Genomic DNA, 23,313 nt, shown 5'->3' with positions numbered 1-23,313 from the left:
TGCTCTCTGTGTCATGGCCCACTGACAGTGCAGTGCTCTCTCAGTCATGGCCCACAGACAGTGCAGTGCTCTCTGTGTCATGGCCCACTGACAGTGCAGTGCTCTCTCAGTCATGGCCCACAGACAGTGCAGTGCAGTGCTCTCTCAGTCATGGCCCACTGACAGTGCAGTGCTCTCTCATTCATGGCCCACAGACAGTGCAGTGCATTGCTCTCTCTGTCATGGCCCACTGCCAGTGCATTGCTCTCTGTCATGGCCCACTGACAGTGCACTGCTATTTCAGTCATGGCCCACTGACAGTGCAGTGCTCTCTCAGTCATGGCCCACTGACAGTGCACTGCTATGTCAGTCATGGCCCACTGACAGTGCATTGCTCACTCAGTCATGGCCCACTGACAGTGCATTGCTCTCTCTGTCATGGCCCACTGACAGTATAGTGCTCTCATAGTCATGACCCACTGACAGTGCAGTGCTCTCTTAGTCATGTCCCACAGACATTGCAGTGCTCACTCGGTCATGGCTCACTGACTGTACTGCTCACTGAGATCTGCTCCTTGACGGTTTGAATTTTCCAAAATTCATGACTGATATTCACCAGGTGGCAAATCTAATTATGACCACAGAGAAAGATTTTTTTTGGCAGTATTTTGCAAATGAAAGCAGATGACCTCAGTTCAAAAAACCTTTGCAGTGCTCTTCACATGATAGCCAGTAGGCCTCCATGTGAAACAATTACATTCACAATGACATACCGTATATACCTGTGTGTATGTTGACCTCGTACATAAGTCAACCTCTTGTATTTTCCATATACCTCATGTTTAAGTTAACCCTAGTTCTTCACGTTACAGATCAACATTTATGAATCACTGGGCCTGCCCACTGCACTCCACTCTGGCCTTCCAGTCTGCTGGCGGACCCGCTCCGATCCGGGTCTTCCAGTCCATCAGCCATCATGATTGTCACAAAGCTGGTCCCTTTTTTCAAGGATATTGTGTCCTTGATTTTTTTTAGAGGGGTCATAAAACATTCCCAGTGCCAGTTAGACTTGTTTGGTACAGAGATTAAAGGGTATTGAGAGGCCTTTTTGTTTATATGTAAGCAGATGAGACTTCAGGCCAAAGTGGTCATGTTTTAGAAGTGGCCTATATAACGAAAGGGGTATGGTCAGCTCTCTAGCTGAGCAGTTCAGTCCAAAACTAGTTGGGAGTTCAACAGTGAGCTGTGTGAAAACAGCCTCTCTCTCTCTCTCTCTCTCTCTGTTTTTGCCCTTCTTGCTTCAACCTGTAAGCAGCTGCACCTTTTTCTTTTACTGTGTTTGAAAGGGGATTTGGTTATTGGAATTGTTGTGTATATTCTGAACTGCATAATTAAGTCTAATTTGGACAGACTGAGTTCTGTAGGGGTTCTTTATTCTGTTCTTTGTGTTTCATTGTGTAATTTTGTGAATAAATGTTTGGTCTGTTTTAAAACCTAGTAGTCAACCTAGCTATCTTACTCCAGGTAACTTTCACTGTACACTTACCGAAACAAATTGCAAAGTTATGGTCTGGGTTGCCTGCTCGAGAATGGTTTGAGTGGTCTGGCCTAGTCCATAACACAATCAACTCCAGATTTTCAGAATTACAGTAAACTGCAGAGTCAGTTTCTGCGGTTTCATTTACCTGTGGTTTGCCAGCACAAACATATTACAGGGAACGTTTAGGGACCAGGTGCTGCGTGGAAGGTAAATTTCCTGTTTTAGATGACCATATGGATATTAACTTGTTTGTGATTGCCTTTCTCTTGCTAGTGCATAAAAACATGTTACTACTCAAAGATGAGATGCCAATGACAATCAAGACTTGAGTACAAACATTTTTCTTCACCATGTGTCCTATACTCAACCACAATAGACATTACCTATATAGTATGAAAGTATTATAATTGTTTTAGCATTTTGTACAAGCTAGGTCCATTTTACTTTGTTTAAATTTGATAATATCAGAGATATTTTTGTTTAATATTTTATATTGAAATCTGGCTTTTGTTTGTCTATTTTTTTACTCATGCCAAGCATGAATTTCATCCTCTCGAAAACTATACCCGTGTATAAGTAGACCCCCTAATTTCAGCTCAAAAACATGGTCTTCAAAACTCAACTTATACATGATTTGGAGATGCCGATGTTGGACTGGTGTGTACAAAGTTAAAAATCACAACACCAGGTTATAGTCCAACAGGTTTAATTGGAAGCACACTAGCTTTCAGAGTGACACTCCTTCATCAGGTGATATCACCTGATGAAGGAGTGTCACTCCAAAAGCTAGTGTGCTTCCAATTAAACCTGTTGGACTATAACCTGGTGTTGTGTGATTTTCGACTTATGCATGAGTATATTGGGTAACAATGACAATTTCTCCCTATGTTCACATGAGTTGAGAAACAGATGGGTGAGACTTAATGTAATACACAATTAATGCAACCTACTCCAATACTGCACCTAGCTCTGTGCTCCATTACTTAGTTGCTAGTTGTTTCCTGAGATCCATGTTGTTACTGCAAACAGCAGGTGATGTATGATAGTTCTGACTTGTAACCTGCCATAGATAGAGCATTATTTAGTACACCATCCAGCTATAAAATTCCATGGATATCTTTGTCCTCTCTGCTCCCTTATTGTCCTCTATTTGCTACATTGCTCTAGATATTTGGGATCTGGACATGCTCCAAATTTCACATCCGGGCCTCTCAGAAACCCTGACTCAGGACTGGTGTGAGAAATGTAAACTTCCAATGCATGTTTCCCAGTTTGCTATTATCCTATGCAAATGGTTCTAACTCTTGAGGTAGAGTTGAAGACTTGGGAAGGATTTTGTTTACCTACATTGGTTGTTACTTACAGAATGCTAATGTAAGATGATGTGGTTTATTCCTCCAACTGTCTGCCTGACCCCCAGAATCACCCTGAGCCTCCAACTACCCAAACCTTATGACATCTCATCACCTTCTGACAATCCCTCAACCCTTTGACTCTCTGACCCTCTTCTCATCCAACCCTTTATCCCAACTGACACTCTGCATGTTCCTTGACCATTCAAGATCCCCTGACTCTCTGAAGCCTGAGCATCCCACCTGCTCCTATTGATCCTCTAATGCCCTCTGATATCCGCTCCCCATGAGCTACAGCCTCCAGGTCTTGATTCAACACTGAATCACCACCCAATCCTTTTACCCATTTACCCCATCTATACACACCACTTACCTGCCTACCTCATCTGAGCAGATCCCTTACCCACTTATCTACATAAACCACTTTGCAATTAAGCTAATCTAGAAAAAACTCTGAAGTTATTTTCTGTAAAATGGCACTGCTTGAAATTTTAATTAGCTGCCTTCAAATCTAAGTCTTTGTTCTCCACCTGGAGGGAATTGCTACAAAGTGAAAATGCAGACACCTGCAGTGATTGGTCATCACATGACTAGGATGCTGTTAGATGTTGTTAGGGGAGGGTCAGTTCAATGGTAACATATTGCTCTTCCAAAATGCAATTTTCTCAGGAATACTCTGAGTCATTCACTCAGTTGGAGATCATTCTTTCCTGACACATTTGTATTCAGTTAATTTTTGTTTCCCAAAGAGTCAATGGCATAATCATGAGGTAAATTGCTTTTAGTCACAGAAAAATAAGTCATTTATATTCTTTTGCAGTCCACTGCAAATACAAGCAACTGATCTCTCAGTACAAAACACATTTGCAGTACTCTTCCTCTTGACAGCCACCAGGCCTTAGTATGATACAATAACACATCATGATCAGATCCTCTGTCTTCACATGCATTGGCAAAGTAGTGAGCTTTAATGTAGTTCACAATTGATGTGAGCCACTCCAATACTGCCCCTAGATGCGTGCTCACTTTAGGTGCCTGTTGTTTCCTGACAATCATGCAGTTACTCTAAACAGTAGATAAAGTAACTCATTTTGCCTGACTGGTGGTCTGCCATAGCTGGAGTATCATAAGTACAAAATCCAATTGTGCAATCCTAGGGAAGATTTTCATTCTCCATATATTCCTTTAATACGTTGAATATTTGCTGTGCTGTTTTGTGGTTGGGAAGTGAGAGTCAAGTCAGAGCACCTCAAGAGTACTATTCTGTCACACACAAGAGACAAAATGTGTGTCTCAGTGCTCACATTAATTTGAAGAGCAAGAGTGTGTATTTCAGGCATTCCACCAATACGGATTCCTGGTCAGCTGAAATTGCCTCAAATCTTCATCTCAAATAGCTGAACATGTTGATTGCCACAGGAAAGTCAAAATTGGCTTTACAAGCTTGTGAGGCCTCTTTGCCTGTGCAATCTGGTAGCTCAGCTGTGAAGACTTTCTTTAAGCTTGGATGGAAACCTTTCTTTTTGCTATGAAAGCTCCTGTCTTCCAAGTTTGAAAAATCATAATGGTTTTTGAATGTAATTCTTCTGAATGGTTTCTAGGTATTACTTAAGCCTATTTGGTTTCATGCTTTTACTATTTTTTGACATAGTTGGGGCACTTTGGCTTTTTTTCAAAATTAGCTAAAGCACTCATTTTTACCCTTACTCAAGAAAGCCTCAATAAGCTTATGAGCATGCCTTTAAAATTATTAACAAAGTTTTCTTAAATTATTGGTTTTTATTTGCAATTATTTCATGAAACTCACTGGTGGAAGTAATGCTATTCATAAATCTTTCTCAATGGTGCTGGATGTAAAGCGCTGGTGTTTCAAAAATCTAGTTCATGGTTTATGTATTTTAGAACATCTCGTTCTGTTATAGGAATCAAAGTTTTTATTATAGAGTATTTGGGCATCAGATTGACAAACTGATAAGAAACACAGAATTTGCTGCAGTTTAAACTAGGCTGGAGTTTATTTGTTTCTGGATTAGTGGTGCTGGAATAGCACAGCAGTTCAGGCAGCATCCAAGGAGCTTCGAAATCGATGTTTCGGGCAAAAGCCATTCCTGATGAAGGGCTTTTGCCCGAAACATCGACTTCGAAGCTACTTGGATGCTGCCTGAACTGCTGTGCTCTTCCAGCACCACTAATCCAGAATTTGGTTTCCAGCATCTGCAGTCATTGTTTTTACCTTGGAGTTTATTTGTCTCCAAAGTTTGGGGCCATCAACAATTAGAAAGGTAAGGTCATAAACAGTAAGAAGCTTTGTATTCCTTTGTAAAGGTGCCTATAATTCTGGATGCACTGTTCTGACTTTGATAATAATGGGAGTCATTCGGGTAGTTTTCTGAGTAATGGAAATAAAAGGCAAATAATTTTCATTTCTACCTGGAGCGGCTATGTATGTCATGTTGGCTTTCAGTTAGTCATTCAAGGTGGAGATTTTGTTTGAAGCTTCTTTTGTTCAATTTCTCTGCTTCTGTTTGCTAATAGAACCATGCATGTCAGTTAGGGCTTCATGTTGGAAAGACAGCTGGAAAATTTATTTTGCCTTCAGAGTTTTATGGCAGAATGCAACCAGCAGACTCAGCTTGGAAAGATGCAGGAAGGCACTTGGAAATCTGCCAGCAACCTGAACAATGTGATGGGGCATCTGCATGTATGATTTGGTGAAGGTGAGGAAGACCTCAAATCCAAAGAGCCAATAGAAGAACCCCCTTAGCAAGTTTTGAGAAGATTTGTAGCTCAGGTTGAGGTTCTGGGTGTAGGTTTGCTCGCTGAGCTGGAAGGTTTATCACCAGACGTTTTATCATCCTTCTAAGTAACATCTTCAGTAGGCCTCCGGACGAAGCACTGCTGCTGATTCCTGCTTTCTATTTATAGGTTTGGATTTCTTTGGGTTGGTGATGTCATTTCCTGTGGTGATGTCATTTATGGTTCTTTTTCTCAGGGGGTGGTAGATGGGTTCTAACTCGATGTGTTTGTTGATAGAGTTCCGGTTGGAATGCCATACTTCTAGAAGAACCCTCTCAGACTTTCACCTTGGAGGAATTGCTGGAATGTTATGGAGAATTAACATAAATTCTAGCATATGGTGACATAGCTTTGGTTTGGTCCTAGGGAACATGAATAAACTTTCGAGGTTTCATAAGTTAAGGAATTTCGTAGAAGTATATAGGAAGGATGTGGAAGCTTTAGAGAGGTTGTAGAGGAGATTTAAAAGGATGCTGTCTGCACTGGAGGGCATGTCTTATGAAGAAAAGTTGAGGGAGCTAGGGTTTTTCTTGTTGGAGTGAAGAAGGATGAGAGATGACTTGATAGAGGTGTACAAAATGTTGAGAATCATAAATAGAGCAGCTAGCCAGAGACCTTTTCCCAGGGTGGAAATAGCTATCACAAAGGGGCATAATTTTAAGGTGATTGTAGGAAGGTTTTGGAGAGATGTCAGAATCATAGAAATCCTCCAGTGTGGAAACAGGCTATTTGGCCCAACAAGTCCACACTGACCCTCTGAAGAGTAACCACTCAGATCCCTTTCTCTACCCTAACCCCCTACTAATGCACCTAATCTACACATCCCTGAACACTATGGGCAATTTAATATGGCCATTATCCCTGACACATCATAGAACCCCTACAGTATGAAAACAGGGCCTTTGGCCCAACAAGTCCACACTGACCCTCCGAAGTGTAATCCACTCAGACCCATTCCAATATCCTATATTCACTCCTGACTAATGCATCTAACCTACACATCCCTGAACACTATGGGTAATTTAGCATGGCCAATTCACCTAACTTTGGCTTGTGGGAGTTAACCAGAGCACCTGGAGGAAACCCAAGCAGATACGGGCAGAATGTGTAAACTCCACACAGTCACCCGAGGCTGGAATCGAACCCAGGTCCCTGGTGCTGTGAGACAGGAGTGCTAACCACTGGGCTGCCAGAGATAGTTTCTTTACACAGAGAGTGGTATGCACTGCCAACAGTAGTAGTGGAGTCAGATACATTGGGGACATTTAAGCAATTCTCGGATAGGCACATGGATGGTCGTAAAATGTAAGGTATGCAGGTTAGTTTGATCTGACAGTAGGATAAAAGGTCGACATAACATCAAGGGCCAAAGAGCCTGTACTGCGCTAACTGTTCCATGTTCTATATAAAAAGTAGAACTTTATAATTCATTGTGTTAAGTTAATTATGTTTCCTTTGTTTGAGTCTTTTTGATATATAACAAAGTTTGTTTATATTTGTAAATGTGAAAAAGGGTTCAATCAGTTAATTTCTGTGTATTTGAATTTCTTCTTTAAATGTTAACAGTCCCTATAATGAGTTTGTAACACTTTAATGATCAAAATGACTCTCAATCCGTTCATCTCTTAGTTAAAGAAGCACCATGCCAATCAGGATTTCTGGAACTTGTTGTGTAGTGGCTCCTTCCTAGCCTCACCTTCACTCCAACCCTACAATTGCCACATGAACTTTCTACCACACTCACTGATCTTTCAATCTGGATTCCTATTAGTTGTTGTGACCCTGTTGTGTATGCTCACTCCCTCCCCTCTTTTATGTCCAGGCCCAGAAAAACAAAATGGTAATTCATATCATAAGGCCTTCGAGCTGGACTTTCCTGTCAGTATCTCCCCTCAGAAGTTGCCTGTTACTGCCTCAGGATTTGTGATAACAGTAACTTGTCCTGGCTAGGGAGCCTCTTGGGGTTGAGGCCTTGACACTCCTTCCTCCTCATTGAACACAGAGTCGTAATTGATACCAAAGAGATGTTTGGAGTTGGCAATGGCAGATATTGAGCTTGTGTTTGTTTTTGTTTCTAGAGTCAGCAATGGTGAGACTGGAAGATGGAGACAATTTGTGTGATGGGAGAGTGGCGATTTTTCACAACTCCACTTGGGGAACAGTTTGCAGTGATTACTGGGACCTACAAGATGCACAGGTGGTGTGTCAGCAGCTCAACTGTGGGAGAGCAATCCAGGCCACCACTGGAGCATTCTTTGGACAGGGCAGTGGACCAATCTGGTTGGATGATGTGCTGTGTGATGGAACCGAGTCAAGTCTCGATCAGTGTGTCGCGACACACTGGGGTGAGCATAACTGTCAACACTATGAGGATGCTGGAGTTCAGTGTTCAGGTAATAGTCCACTAACGCATTGAGCATGCATATCATCGTCACATCTCCCAGTTGGATAGTATACGGTGAGTGAAATCACCGTATTGTGGGCGGCACGGTGGCACAGTGGTTAGCACTGCTGCCTCACAGCGCCTGAGACTCGGGTTCAATTCCCGCCTCAGGCGACTGACTGTGTGGAGTTTGCACATTCTCCCCGTGTCTGCGTGGGTTTCCTCCGGGTGCTCCGGTTTCCTCCCACAGTCCAAAGATGTGCAGGCCAGGTGAATTGGCCATGCTAAATTGCCCATAGTGTTAGGTAAGGGGTAAATGTAGATGTAGGGGTATGGGTGGGTTACGCTTCGGCGGGGCGGTGTGGACTTGTTGGGCCGAAGGGCCTGTTTCCACACTGTAAGTAATCTAAAACTGTTGTAAAGTGAACCAATACCACAGCTCATCAAGGTGTAATATCCATCAGATAGAATTAATAAGGCTTTAGCAAGGGAGTTCCACCCAATGTCTTCTGGAAATGAAAGTTTGGTAAAATATTCCAAACATTTTATTTTCAAATGGGCCATGGATCTCTGTGCTATCTGACTCTAAGTATGGCAGCTTTTGGAAAGCTCCTTATAAAGAGGAATCACAATTCCTGACAACCTTCATTAGTCATTCAGAAAAGTTTGAGTGAATCATTTGAAATTGGGTATGATGTTAGTACAAATGTTTTGCAAAGAACAATATTGAACATTCTTTAGGGTATTACTGAGTAATATGCCATGTGGCTATTAGTGTCCATGGGAAATCTTTGAAGAACTTGACCTGAGGGTTAAAGCTACTTTGAATCATCTATCAGAAGAAGATCTGACGCCAAAGGAAAAGTATGATTTTTTTGAAAGCATAGATGAGGGCAAATTGTTAGTAGCAACACCATAATAGATGACCTATAAAAGGCAACCATTAGTCTGAATTTCTACTTCTCTACAAGGTCCTTCAATGAATCTTTAGAATGGTTAATTAGCTGGCAAAAGTTCTGCCCATCTAGCAAACATTACCGAACCCTTAAGATAGCTCAAGCATGGTTCTGGAAATTACATCAGGAGAAGGAATTTCAAAGGATTGAGAATGTTAACTTTAGTAATAAGATTGAGTCTTATTTTCTCAATTTATTGCAGCATGATGGCCAAAAGCTCCAATAGATTTGTCATGAGCAAATGAAGATGAGGAAAACATCTGTATCATCCAGTATTGCAGACTAGGTTGTCACAGTGCTGTGCCAGTGGTGTGGTGATGAAACTATCATTTGAGAATAGGAAGCACTTTGCTGTTGTGCATGTTTTGCTAGTATACAACAAGAGGTTGGTGAATCTGGTCCCACTCCAGGCAGATATCTTTGGAACAATATACCAAGGTTCCATGGGAATCACAAGAATGAGTGAGATCTATGGAAGAAGTAATTCCTAATTGTCAGGTAGAGAAGTAAAAGTGAAAGAGGAGTCAGAGCTATCAAAACACTGTTAAAGGAGGATGAAGGTTTTCGAATGGCATGCCTATATATAGAGTTTAATGAGAAATTTACACTAAGAATATCCAGTTCTTTAGTTTTGCAATACTATTGCAATGTTTGGAAAATGAATGGTGAGGGAGAGTGCATAGAGATATATATTTATATTTGGAGAGAGAGAGAGAGAGATAGATAGAGTCACCCCATTCAGTGGAAGGACAATTTGAAGCTTGGATTCGTGAGTGGATAATAAGCAAAGAAAGGTGCTGCCACAGTTTTTGCTAAAGTGATCAAAGCTATTGGAATCAAACATAATCAAACAGAAAATGCACAAGGTTATTACCAGCTCTTCAGATGGATATGAATGGGCTCATGGAGTTGAGATGGCATATTAGCATGTATAGCGAATAAGTTAATGAACAGGAAAAGAAGAATAAGGGTAAATGAAGCATTTTGAAAATGACAGGCAGTGACTAGAGGAGAGCCACAAGGAACGGTGCTGAACACTCAGCTCTTTACCACATAAATTAATTACTCAAATGGACAGAGAGTGTTGATCCAAGTTTGTTGATAATGCAGAACTAAGTGGAGTGCAAGCTGTGGTTGGACACAATGAAGTTACAAAAAAATATAGATGTGTTAAATGAATGGCAGATGAACTATGATGTGGGGAAGTGTGAGGTTATTCACTTAGTGGTAAGAATTGAAAAGCACAATACTTTTTAAAAGGTGCCAAACTTGTGAATATCGATGTTTTGAGGCATGAGTATACTTGTGAAGGGCCATTTAAACTTAACACACAGCTACAGCAAATAACTAATTATGAAAGCAAATGTCACGTTGGTATTTATTATAAGAGGATTGGAGTACAAGAATAAAAAATCTTGCTGCAATTATTTGAGGCACTGGTGAGTCTGCATCATTGATCCATGTGCAGTTTTGGTCTCCATGTTTAAGGAAAGGCGTGTTTTATATTGGAGGCATAGAGTGAGGGTTCACTTGATTGTCTGTAGGATGAGAGGTTTGTCCTGTGATGCGAAAGATGAAGGTAATCACTATTCTCCAGATTTTAGAACAATGAGAGGGGATCTTACTGACACATTCAGAATTATGAAGGGACATGACAAGATTGACACTGAGAGATTGTTTTTCCCCTAGTTGCACAATCTAGAGTATGGTCTCGTTTCAAAGTAAGAGGTCAATCACTGAGGACTGAGGTGAAGAGAAATTTCTTTACTCAAAGGGGTGTGCCTCTGGATTTTTTTCATGCTAAAGGGTTGTGTATGTGCACCATTGAATATACTTAAAGCTGAGATAGGCAGGGTTTGAATCTTTCAGAGAAGAAACAGGGAGTAGGCAGGAAACTGGAGGTGAAACTGAAGATCAGGCATGATCATATTAAAAGCTAGTCATGTGGGACGTACAGTGTCTTTTTGTTCCTTTTGTTTAGTTCTTATATGATAAGAATATGTAACAGCATCATACTCGTGTCAAGATGACAGATTACTCAGTGAGTCTATTGCAATTACATGAAAGCAGATCTTTCAAAGATGGCAAGTAAATGCTACTAATTTAAGCAGGAGAAAGTCAAAAGCTGGACTGGTAACCTTCAATGTGCACAAAGAGATTTGCAATGTACTGCTACATACTAAACCATTGACCATGGAACTCATCTGAGATAAGTACAAACATGTATTCACAGGATTAAGATTGGGAAATTCAACACCATGCATTATCTCCACACTCGGCCCATGAAAAGGCTGAGGTGAAGGTGAAAAATCACAAAGGCATCACAAAGAAATCAATCAAATCATGCATTGATATATAAAATGACAGTCCTTCAGTGGAGAGTCCCACCTACTGAAGACATGGTAAAAATTCCAGTACGAATTTTAGTGTTACGTTGTATTCTTTCAATAGCAAATATTACTGAAAAAAAGAAATACTAACATTAAGAGTGAAAACAGTAAGATGAAACATCAAAAAACCAAACTCTATTTCAACAAGGCTGCTAAACCATTGCCAGAGTTGAGAATAGGCAGCCAATCAGAAAATAATAATTCAATAAATTCAACAAAAGCAGCCCAAGTGACAACTTGGAACTTCATGGTACAATCTTCCCCTTGATTATACATGGTGAAAGTAAATGACCAGATGTATTGTAGCAACTGCAGGCACACACACCCGACTGTAGAACCTGTACATCCAGGGAAGTTATTTGGGTAGAACTGAGAATTGAGAAAGGGATGATCACCTTATTGGGATTGTATTTTCGACCCCCTAATAGTAAGTGGGAAATTGAGAAACAAACTTGTAAGGCGATTTCAGTTATCTGTAAGAATAATAAGGTGGTTATGGCAGGAGATTTTAACTTTCCAAATATAGACTGGAACTCTGGATGTGAGTTTGCTCACTGAGCTGGAAAGTTTGGTTTCAGACATTTCGTCACCATACTAGATATCATCATTAGTGAAGCGCTAGTGTTACGTTCTGCTTTCTATTTATGAGTTGAGGTTTCTTTTGGTTGGTGATGTTATTTCAGTTCTTTTTCTCAGAGGATTGTAGATGGTGTCCAAATCAATGTGTTTGTTGATAGAGTTCTGGTTGGAGTGCAGTGCTTCTAGGAATTCTCATGCATGTCTCTGTTTGGCTTGTCCTAGGATGAATGTGTTGTCCCAGTCAAAGTGGTATCCTTCCTCGTTTGTATGTAAGGATACTAGTGAGAGTGAGTCATGTCTTTTTGTGACTAGTTGATGTTCATGTATCCTTGTGACTAGTTTTCTGCCTGTTTGTCCAATGTAACATTTATTATAATCCTTGCAAGGTATTTTGTAAATCTTTTTATCCTTGTCTCTGAAGCTGCTAAGTTTTCTTAGCAGCATTAGAAACAACACTGAAAGACAGCAAACTCACAGAAGAAAATACAATCATGAACAAATGCCTGTTCTCTATCCTGTGACCTCTATCATGAGGAGCACACTGTATTGGCAGAATTGTTAAACTTTGCCATGTTGTACACTTGGAACAATCTGAGGTTCTGTTACATGAATCACAGAAAGTTACCATTCAAGTACAGCATATGCTAGGGAGGCAAATGGAATGCTGCTCTTTGATGGAATTTAAAGTTATGATGATTTGTACACGGCACTGTTGCGATTACATTTAAAGTACCTCGTTCAGTTTCAGTTGCCTTATCTAAAAAGAAGAGATATTTGCAGTTGAAGCAGTATCGACAAGGTTACCTTGATAGTTTCCTGGAATGAGATGCTTGTCTTATACATAAAGGTCAGACTGGTTTGACCGATATCCATTTGAGTTTTGCAGAATGAAAGGTGGAGTGGACTGAACAATATAGAGTCATAGAAATGTACAGTATGGAAACAGACCCTTCAGTCCAACCCGTCCATACCAATCTAGTCCCACCTGCCAGCACCCGGCCCATATCCCTCCAAACCCTTCCTATTCATATACTCATCCAAATGCCTCTTAAATGTTGCAATTGTACCAGCCTCCACCACATCCTCTGGCAGCCCTAAACCTATGACCTGTAGTTCTGGACTCCCCGACCCCAGGGGAAAGGCTTTGTCTATTTATCCTATCCATGCCCCTCATAATTTTGTAAACCTCTATAAGGTCACCCCTCAACCTCCGATGCTCCAGGGAAAAGAGCCCCAGCCTGTTCAGCCTCTCCCTATAGCTCAAATCCTCCAACCCTGGCAACATCCTTGTAAATCTTTTCTGAACCCTTTCAAGTTTCACAACATCTCTCCAATAGGAAGGAGACCAGAATTGCATGCAATATTCCAACAGTGGCCTAATCAATGTCCTGTACAGCTGCAACATGACCTCCCAATTCCTGTACTCAATACTCTGACCAATAACGGAAAGCATACCAAACACCTTCTTCACTATCCTACCTATCTGCAACTCCACTTTCAAGGAGCTATGAACCTGCACTCCAAGGTCTCTTTGTTCATCAACACTCCCTAGGACCTTACCATTAAGTGTATAAGTCCTGCTAAGATTTGCTTTCCCAAAGTGCAGCACCTTGCATTTATCTAAATTAAACTCCATCTGCCACTTCTCAGTCCATTGGCCCATTTGGTCAAGATCCTGTTGTTAATCTGAGGTAACCCTCTTCGCTGTCCACTACACCTCCAATTTTGGTGTCATCTGCAAACTTACTAACTATATCTCTTATGCTCACATCCAAATCATTTATGTAAATGACAAAAAGTAGAGGACCCAGCACCGATCCTTGTGGCACTCCACTGGTCACAGGCCTCCAGTCTGAAAAACAACCCTCCACCACCACCCTCTGTCTTCTATCTTTGAGCCAGTTCTGTATCCAAATGGCTAGTTCTCCCTGTATTCCGTGAGATCTAACCTTGCTAACCAGTCTCCCATGGGGAACCTTGTCGAACGCCTTACTGAAGTCCATATTGATCACATCTATCACTCTGCCCTCATTGTTACTTCTTCAAAAATTCTTCAAAATTCAAAAGTATGAATGCTAAAAGAATGGCTCCTCTTATGGTAGTGATTAGAAATAAAGAGAACGGTTGGAAAACAAAGGTTCCTTCATTTAAGACTGTGATGAGGGGAATGGTTTTTCTCTGATGGTTCTGAGTCTGTGGAACTCTCTTGCCTCCAGAGCAACAGTGAAAGGTTCATTGAAAGGTTTAAGGCAGATTGAGATAGATTTTTGACTAACAAGGGACTGAAGTGGTATGGGTAGTAGGGTGGAAAATGCAGTTGAGGTCATAGTCAGATCATTCTTGGACTCACTGATTGAAGGGGCAGATTCAAGGTGCCAACCAGCCTACTTCAGCTACTAATTTGTATATTTGTATGTTCATATGTGTATAGAAGAGTTTGTATATTAATATGTGCATGTCTGTAGCTGTGTTTGTGTGACAGGTGTTATGGAGCAAGCCAGACCTCATCAACACATTTCAAGAAAGTAGCCTGGACTCGAACGTTGCTAGTTGTTATAAGTAGGTGTGAACAGATATTCTAGGAGCGATGCAGCTGGTCAACCCACTTAGTTTTAAACAAAACAGAATTTATTGACAGGGTTACTGAATGAAACACAAACAAAAGAGAACAGAATACAGAATAGCTTAACCTATCTGGAAACCCAACAGATTATCCCAACTTAATGATGCTGTTCCAAATAACTTGCAACAATCCCCATTAACGCCCCGGTGGGAAAAAAAGAAAGATCAAACCAAGGGTTTTACATGAGAGATGCCAGAGAGGGAGAGGATCAGCATGGGCCTGCTTTTTTAGGCCCAGCAGCTTCACAACTGACTGCCCGCTAAAAAGAAACCAAATCCAAACCAGAGAAAAGCTGAGCTGGGAGAACTGACCACCCCCCTTTCATTGTACGTGTTTTTTAAACTTGAAAGGCTTTTTTCTGAGGCAATATCTGTTAGCTATAATCAAACTGGCCCTAAAACCATTCAAACTAAACCTACCAGAGTCTCTGTAGTTATGACCCCTCTGAAAAAGAAACCAAGGACAACATAACCTTGTTAAAGGCACAGCATCATAACATAGGAGTCAGACTTGTGTCTGAGCATACCTCTTTGCTTAAGGGCCAATTCAGGCTGGCAGAGGAATAGACACCCAACTTGATGAAGGAAAAGCAAGCTGTGGAACCAGATAAATGTGAGTCTAGAGTTCTGGATGTGCAATATTAAAAGAGATGAATTGAATTGAATTGAATGAGCTTTATTGTCACTTGTAGTCAAATAAGTACAGTGGAAAGTTTATACATCACCAGTTACAGTGCCATCTTAAGTACAAAGGTACCTGGGTACAGCAAATTCCATTACAAGATTTTAGAAAATAGAGAAATAAGAAGTCCAGCATTGAGCAGATAAAAGTTCAGACTAATGGTCTTTTAACCTGGACCATGCTGGCACCTAGTCTCCAGTTTGCATTGGGCCTTGGCTCCAGACTACACCAGGGTTCACTTCATAGTTCATGAGGCCGGGAGATCAGTCCGGAATCACCTCAAGACTTGGAGGCCACATCAGGCCATGCCAGGCCAAGAGCTGCAATGCTATGCCAGGAGTTGTCACGCAAGACCGGGAGGCAGCCACACCACATCAGGCCAGAGGCTGCCTCACCACACCAGGACAAAAGGCCATCACACCAGGCTTGTTATGTCTGCATGCAGGCCGTGAGTGGTCGGGGACTGGGAGTCATGAAAGCCTGGGAGAGAAGAAGGGAAAAGAACACAGAGAGGAGAAAAAGAATAACAGGCAGATCAGATGAGCTCTGGCTAAAGCATCCTACACTGCCACTATCTTGGACCAGATTTAGATATTTAAGAGTTGAGGAAAGGGGGAGAAGATTGATGAAGTAGTTTGGAACAGCTTTTATAGGCTGAGTATTGAGGTCAGGGAATTGAATGTGATAACTGCTCTCTGTATGTTTTTTGTTCAGTTCACAAAGTATGTGTTCTATTGCTGCTTTTCCAGGTCCACTGCCCCCCAGACTGCAAGAGGGCCTTCATGCGTGTTCAGGAAGAGTTGAAATTTACAAGAATTCCTCGTGGGGCACTGTTTGTGACCATGAGTGGGATATCATGGATGCCTCAGTTGTCTGCAGGCAGCTCAGGTGTGGAGTTGCCGTGTCTGTGAACAGCAGCTTTGGCCCAGGAGAAGATCCCATCTGGCTGGATAATTTTCGATGTGTTGGGACTGAGGGCACCATCAATGAGTGCCCAAGAGAGCAGAGGAATATCAGCAACTGCACACACAGTCAGGATGCTGGAGTTACTTGCTCAGGTCAGCAGTGATGCTGTGTGATGATGAAACATTTGCCTTGGTCACAGAATGCTAAACAGACCCATATTCCTTTTTCTGGCAGTACTGAGTTAATGCACAGTGCCAGGATCCCGGGTTTGATTCCACTTTTGGGCGACTATCTGTGTGGAGTTTGCACATTCTACCCCTGTAGTGTGGGTTTCCTCTTGGTGCTCTGGTTTCTTCCCACAGTCCAAAGATGTGGAGGATTGGCCATGCTAAATTGCCCATAGTGTCCAGGGATGTATTGACTAGGTGAATAAGCCTTGGGAAATACAGGGTTCCAGGGATAAGGTAAGCGGGTGGATCTGAGTGGAATGCTCTTCAAAGGGTTATTGTAGATTTGAAGAGCCAAATGTAGGGATTATATGTTTTTCCAGTCTAATAATCAGGAGGCTGAATGGCTCTTGCATTCTGATGCAATAGCCATGAGGGAATGGATGACCCTGTCCTGCTCCTGGGTAAAAGTCTCAAGGAACTGAATGTGTGATTTGTTCAAGAACTTAATTTTCTCTTCATATTCATATGAAATAACCCATAAGAGGCTGAATGGCCTCATGTTTCATAAAGGAGGAAGGGAACATTTATGGAAATTGAAACCGTAGGGGGTGAATGATCTAATCTTGTGTTTCCCTGACAGGACCTTTCCCCATCAGACTGGCCAATGGGAATAATGTGTGTTTGGGGAGAGTGGAGATCCTTTACAAGTCCACCTGGGGGACAGTCTGTGAGGATGGTTGGGATCTCACCAATGGAGACGTTGTCTGCAGACAGCTGAACTGTGGGAAGGCTGAGTCTATAACTGGGGCTTATCATGGTCAAGGGGGCGGGGAGATCCTGCTCAGTGGGGTCAGATGTAATGGAACGGAACACTCACTGGACCAATGCATTGCCAACCCACTCAGTGCCAATCACAGTGCTGGATGTCAACATGCTGGAGTCATCTGCTCAGGTAAGTTAGCAGCTCTCAGTGAGCTTGTATTAAAACAGTTTGGTGTTCCCCCACATCTGAAACTATGTCCTTTTCTTCCCAGTGCTCACTGACATACATTGAATTTTGGTCTGGCATTGTCTTGGTTTTAATATTCTCATCCTCCTTTCTGAATCCCTCCTGGTCTCGGTCTTCCTTATCTCTGTAATCTGCTCTTACTCCAAATTTTCATCCTAATGTTCAAATCCCTCTATGACCTACACCCCCTCCCTATTTCCATATCCCAGCACAGAACAACCTGCTTACTTGGCACTCCACTTGACAGCTTAAACATTCTCCCCCTCCACCAGCAATGCACAGAGGTAGCAAGTTAACAGTTGTCAAGACTCAAGAGCACCTTCCAACCTCACGACCTTTGCCAGCAGGAGGAAGGGTGGCAACAGACACAGGGGAACACTGCCATGTACAAGTTGCTCATCATATCATCCTGACTTTGAAAAAATATTGGCTGTCCTTTCACTGTCCTTTCCTTTCAGTTGTACTCTAGAAATCTCTTCATAACTGTAGGTGGGTGTTAGCACATGGACTGCAGCAGTTTAATTAGGCAACCTGTCTATTATGAGTAAACCTGAGGGACCTGACTGTGACAATGAGGGTTAGGTTATAAATGTGGTGAGCGTGGACTGCAGATTGTTGAGCTGTGGAACACCCTGTTAGCTATGACAGATGTCTTCTGGGGACAGGGCATCAAAATTATCTGGTTGATGTGGTTAAGAATCAATGTACATTACAGATTAGTTAAGGTTAACAGATTTCATTCACTAATGACTGATAAGTGAATTGGATGGACCTTTACAGTAATCAACAATGGTTTAATGGTTACTATTACTGAGACTAGCTTTTCATTCCAGATTAAATGAAATGGAGTTTAAATTCTACAAGTTGCCATTGTGTGATTTTTAACCTATGTACTTAGAGCATTAGCTTGGGTCTTTAGAAACATTACCATTATTCTGCCATTCACTTAACTTTAAAAATGCGTGTTTCCACATCCCAAATTAGTTTACTGTATTATTCAAAGTTCCCCAACTCTTTTGTAGGTCCAGTGCCTATACGGCTGGTGAATGGTACCAATATGTGCTCAGGGAGAGTTGAAATCTATCGCAAACACATCTGGGGGACAGTCTGTGATAATGGCTGGACTATAAACGCAGCACAGGTTGTCTGCAGAATGTTGAACTGTGGGAGTGCCCTGTTAGCACCAACAGGCTCCCAATATGGAGAGGGGACTGGAGCCATCTGGTTGGATGATGTGTGGTGTAATGGGTCAGAGTTTGCTCTTGATCAGTGTTCTGCCAAGTCATGGGTGCATAATAACTGCACACATAAGAAAGATGCTGGAGTTACCTGTTCAGGTGAGTGGAGTTATCTGTTAGTTCTTTCACAAGGGAGACAACCAAACCAAATCAGCCTTTCACCTCAGTATTCAAAACACAGTAAAATTAAAGCCTTCAAAGATCCTCAAATGATTCTCAAAATCCCAAATAGTTCCTCACCAAATTTTTGAATAAGCAATCCCAGACTTTGCAAATAATCAAAACTTGACATTGGTTTGTAGCTTAAACAAAAGGCATAGCGATTTATTAATAACATACAGGTAGAAGATCCTTTATCCAAAATGCTTGGGACTAGCTGTTTTTTTGGAATTTGAAATTTTTCGGTTTTCAGAATAGTGACAGTTTCATGGTGAAATTTTTAAAAATCTTACCGGAGGAGCAGACTTCTAAGTAAGAATGTGCTTGGCTATCCCACCCCCCACGTTGCATCTGAGTGACACGCATTGAGTGGGTGCTGACTTGAGCTAACTGTTTGCTCGCCAAACAACCTTGTTAATTAGAAAAAAAACTTCCAGATTTCAGAGGTTTTCAGTTTTTGGATGTTTGGATAAAGGATCTTCTACCTGTAGCAACTTCAGGAGAGCAAAATTAAACAGGAAAATAATCTGGTTGAACAATGGAATGAACGCAGAAACCTTTGCTTTCAGCCCCATTCACACAGTAGATGGACAAATAAACACAGTTAAGGGATAAATAAAAGATAACAAAAGTGGCCAGATTGCTTTAATGGTTTTCACAATGCATTGTTCCCAGGCAACAATGATGTTTTCTTGGTTGATTTTGTGAAGGTGTCAATCAGGGTCACACTTACAGTTCACTCAGATAAATGCAGTAATACGTATAACTTTGTTTTGTATTCTCTGAGCTTTCCAAGCAATGCTCATGGGAAGTTAGGCAGGGAGCTTTCACATCTTTATGTTAGCATCAACAGTTAGATTCGTTTTCATAGAAAGCACAGTCAAACTCTGACTGCTCCCTGACGGACTGAGTGTCTCCTCCGCAAGGTCCCAGTTACCATTCAAATTCTGCCATTTGCTTGAGCGTGTGGTATTTAATGGACTTGCCGGAACCAATTCCACTGACCTCATTCAAAGCTGAAAATGTGTTGCTGGAAAAGCGCAGCACGTCAGGCAGCATCCAAGGAGCAGGAGAATAGACATTTCGGGCATGAGCCCTTCTTCAGGACCTCATTCAAAGCCAACTTGTGCTTTCTGTTCAAACAAAATACTCTTCCTCGGTGCTGAAATATCTGCAGAACCTATTAACCAATCTATAAGTAACTTCCAGGTGTGGCTCACGAGTAATCAAAAGCTTGTTTGGTTTGATTTCCTTTTAACAGAAGCTGTTACACAAAGTTCAAAAGTCATCTTTAGTTCACAGTTCCCAACTCCAAATTAAAATTGATTAAAAGAGTAAAGTAAAAATAATTAAAAATCAGTGGGGGCTCTAACACAGGCTTTCTCCATTTACAATTTATCACTATCTGGTACTCGGATAAAAGCTTATCTTTTATTTCTTTCTTAATGCATGTAAGTGGCACAATTTCAAGGATGTGAATGCTTTAGATAGGGTGCAGAAATGATTTGCAATATGGCTTTAAGAGTAAGGGACTTCCATTACAGTGAGATTGGAGAAGACCAGTTGTTCTCCTTAGAGAAGAAAGGGTGAAGAGGAATTTTGGCCAGAGTGTTCAAAATCATGAAGGGTTTGGATAGAGTAGATAGAGAGACCTGTTCCCTTTGCATGTGGCTTCTGAACCAGAGGACATTGAATTAAGGTGATTGCTAAAATTACCAAAGAGGTGATGCTTTTCTATGTGATGAATCATTTGCAATGTAGTACCTGACAGTTTGATGAAAACACTTTCAATCATAACTTGTAAAAGAGATTAGGAAAATCATCTGAAGAGAAAAATAAGTTGCAGGGAAAGAGTAGGAGAGTGGGACTAGCTGAATTGTTATTATAGGCAAATGGCTTCTTCTGTGTTGTAAATATTCTATAACTTTATTATTCGGTCTTGGGGCTAGGAAATTGAGCTTGTGGGGATCTTCCATCTTTCCAACTTTTAATAGAAGAAAATGTTAACTTATTCGGAATTGGGTGTTAAGACAAACAGTGAGACAAGTCAGAGACATTGTTTCCATCTCTATTCTAGGTCCAGTACCCATCCGGCTGATGAATGGGACCAACATGTGTTCTGGGAGAGTTGAAATCTACCGTAACTCCATTTGGGGTACTGTCTGTGACAATGGCTGGGATATAAATGCAGCAAATGTTATTTGCAGAGTACTGAACTGTGGGACAGCTCTTGCAGCACAGTCTGGAGCCTACTATGGAGAGGGGACTGGTAACATCTGGATTCAGAGAGTGAAGTGTCTTGGAATAGAGCCTACCCTCGATCAGTGCTCTTTCAATCCTGGGGTGATAAAGAACTGCCAACACAGCCAGGATGCTGGAGTTACCTGTTCAGGTGAATGGACATCCTTGACATTGTTCTGATTATTCCCCTCACCTTTATGATCTCTTCCAGTCGACCCCCCATTCTCATATCATATTGATATGCATTATTATGCAACCCAGTCTAGTTCCACTCTCCTTTCATTCCCTGCACACAATATCCTACCCAGTCTGTTTGTACTTACATGTTTTTTAATATTCTAATCAGTTGAATCCCACTCTCCTAATCACTTCTGCACCCTTTAATGTCCCACTGATTCTAATCATAACCGCCTGTTCAATAATACCCTTAATAGAGTCATAGAGATGTACAGCATGGAAACAGACCCTTTGGTCCAACCCATCCATGCTGACCAGATATCCCAACCCAGTCTAGCCCCACCTGTCAGCACTCAGCCCATATCCCTTCAAACCCTTCCTATTCATATACCCAGCCAGATGCCTTTTAAATGTTGCAACTCTACCAGCCTCCACCATTTCCTCTGGCAGCTCATTCCATTCATGTACCACCCCCTGTGTGAAAAAGTTTCCCCTTAGGTCTCTTTTATATCTTTCCCCTCTCACCCTAAACCTATGCCCTCTAGTTCTGGACTCCCCAAACTCAGAGAAAAGACTTTGCTGATTTACCCTATCCATGCCCCTCATAATTTTGTAAACCTCGATAAGGTCACCCCTCAGCCTCCAATGCTCCAGGGAAAACAGCCCCAGTCTGTTCAGCCTCTCCCTAATGCTCAAATCCTCCAACCCTGACAACATCCTTGTAAATCTTTTCTGAACCCTTTCAAGTTTCACAACAACTTTCCAATAGGAAGAAGACCAGAATTGCATGCATTATTCCAACAGTGGCCTAACCAATGTCCTGTACAGCCACAACATGACCTCCCAATTCCTGTGCTCAATACTCTGACCAATAAAGGAAAGCATACCAAACACCTTCTTCACTATCCTATCTACCTGCGACTCCACTTTCAAGGAGCTATGAACCTGCACTCCAAGGTCTCTTTGTTCAGCAACACTCCCTAGGACCTTACCATTAAGGGAATAAGTCCTGCTAAGATTTGCTTTCCCAAAATGTAGCACCTCGCATTTACCTGAATTAAACTCCACTTGCCACTTCTCAGTCCATTGGCCCATCCGGTCCAGATCCTGTTGTAATCCGAGGTAACCCTCTTCGCTGTCCACTACACCTCCAATTTTGGTGTCATCTGCAAACTTACTAACTGTACCTCTTATGCTCGCATCCAAATCATTTATGTAAATGACAACAAGTAGAGGACCCAGCACCGATCCTTTTGGCACTCCACTGGTCACAGGCCTCCAGTCTGAAAAACAACCCTCCACCACCACCCTCTGTCTTCTACCTTTGAGCCAGTTCTGTATCCAAATGGCTAGTTCTCTTTGTATTCCGTGAGATCTAACCTTGCTAATCAGTCTCCCATGGAGAACCTTGTTAAATGCCTTACTGAAGTCCATATAGATCACATCTACCACTCTGCCCTCATCAATCCTCTTTGTTACTTCTTCAAAAAACTCAATCAAGTTTGTGAGATATGATTTCCCACACACAAAGCCATATTGACTATCCCTAATCAGTCCTTGCCTTTCCAAATACATGTACACCCTGTCCTTCAGGATTCCCTCCTACAACTTGCCCACCACCGACGTCAGGTTCACTGGTCTATAGTTCCCTGGCTTGTCCTTACCACCCTTCTTAAACAGTGGCACCATGTTAGGCAACCTCCAGTCTTCTGGCACCTCACCTGTAACTATCGATATATCAGCAAGATATCTCAGCAAGAGGCCCAGCAATCATTTCTCTAGCTTCCCACAGAGTTCTCGGGTACACCTGATCAGGTCCTGGGGATTTATCCATCTTTACCCATTTCAAGACATCCAGCACTTCCTCCTCTGTAATCTGGACATTTTGCAAGATGTCACCATCTATCTCCCTACAGTCAATATCTTCCATATCCTTTTCCATAGTAAATACTGATGCAAAATACTCATTTAGTATCTTCCCTCCCCCCCTTTCTGCATCTTCTCGAATTTTTCTCTCTCTCTAACATTTTTCATTCATTCATGAAATGTGGGGATCTCTGGCTAGGCCAGCATTTATTGCCCATCCCTAATTGCCCAGAGGACAATTAAGAGTCAACACACATTGCTGTGGGTA

The 23,313-nt window shown here is 41.8% G+C and overlaps 1 protein-coding gene across 1 annotated transcript in view; it reads left to right on the top strand.

Moving 5' to 3' along the window:
• The window catches only part of LOC140485460 (scavenger receptor cysteine-rich domain-containing protein DMBT1-like), a 101,402-nt gene extending 85,212 nt beyond the window's left edge, over window positions 1-16,190 (top strand). The window contains exons 10-11 of the mRNA XM_072583663.1: window positions 7,746-8,060; window positions 15,994-16,190. Of these exons, the coding sequence (XP_072439764.1) occupies window positions 7,746-8,060; window positions 15,994-16,190 (512 nt within the window). The remainder of the gene's footprint in view (window positions 1-7,745; window positions 8,061-15,993) is intronic.
• The last annotated feature ends 7,123 nt before the right edge of the window (window positions 16,191-23,313 follow it).

This window comes from Chiloscyllium punctatum, chromosome 14 (genome assembly GCF_047496795.1).
Source record: "Chiloscyllium punctatum isolate Juve2018m chromosome 14, sChiPun1.3, whole genome shotgun sequence".
Lineage (NCBI taxonomy): Eukaryota > Metazoa > Chordata > Chondrichthyes > Orectolobiformes > Hemiscylliidae > Chiloscyllium > Chiloscyllium punctatum.
The sequence above is the reverse complement of the archived record's forward strand: the minus strand, read 5'-3'. Positions and strand labels throughout refer to the sequence as shown.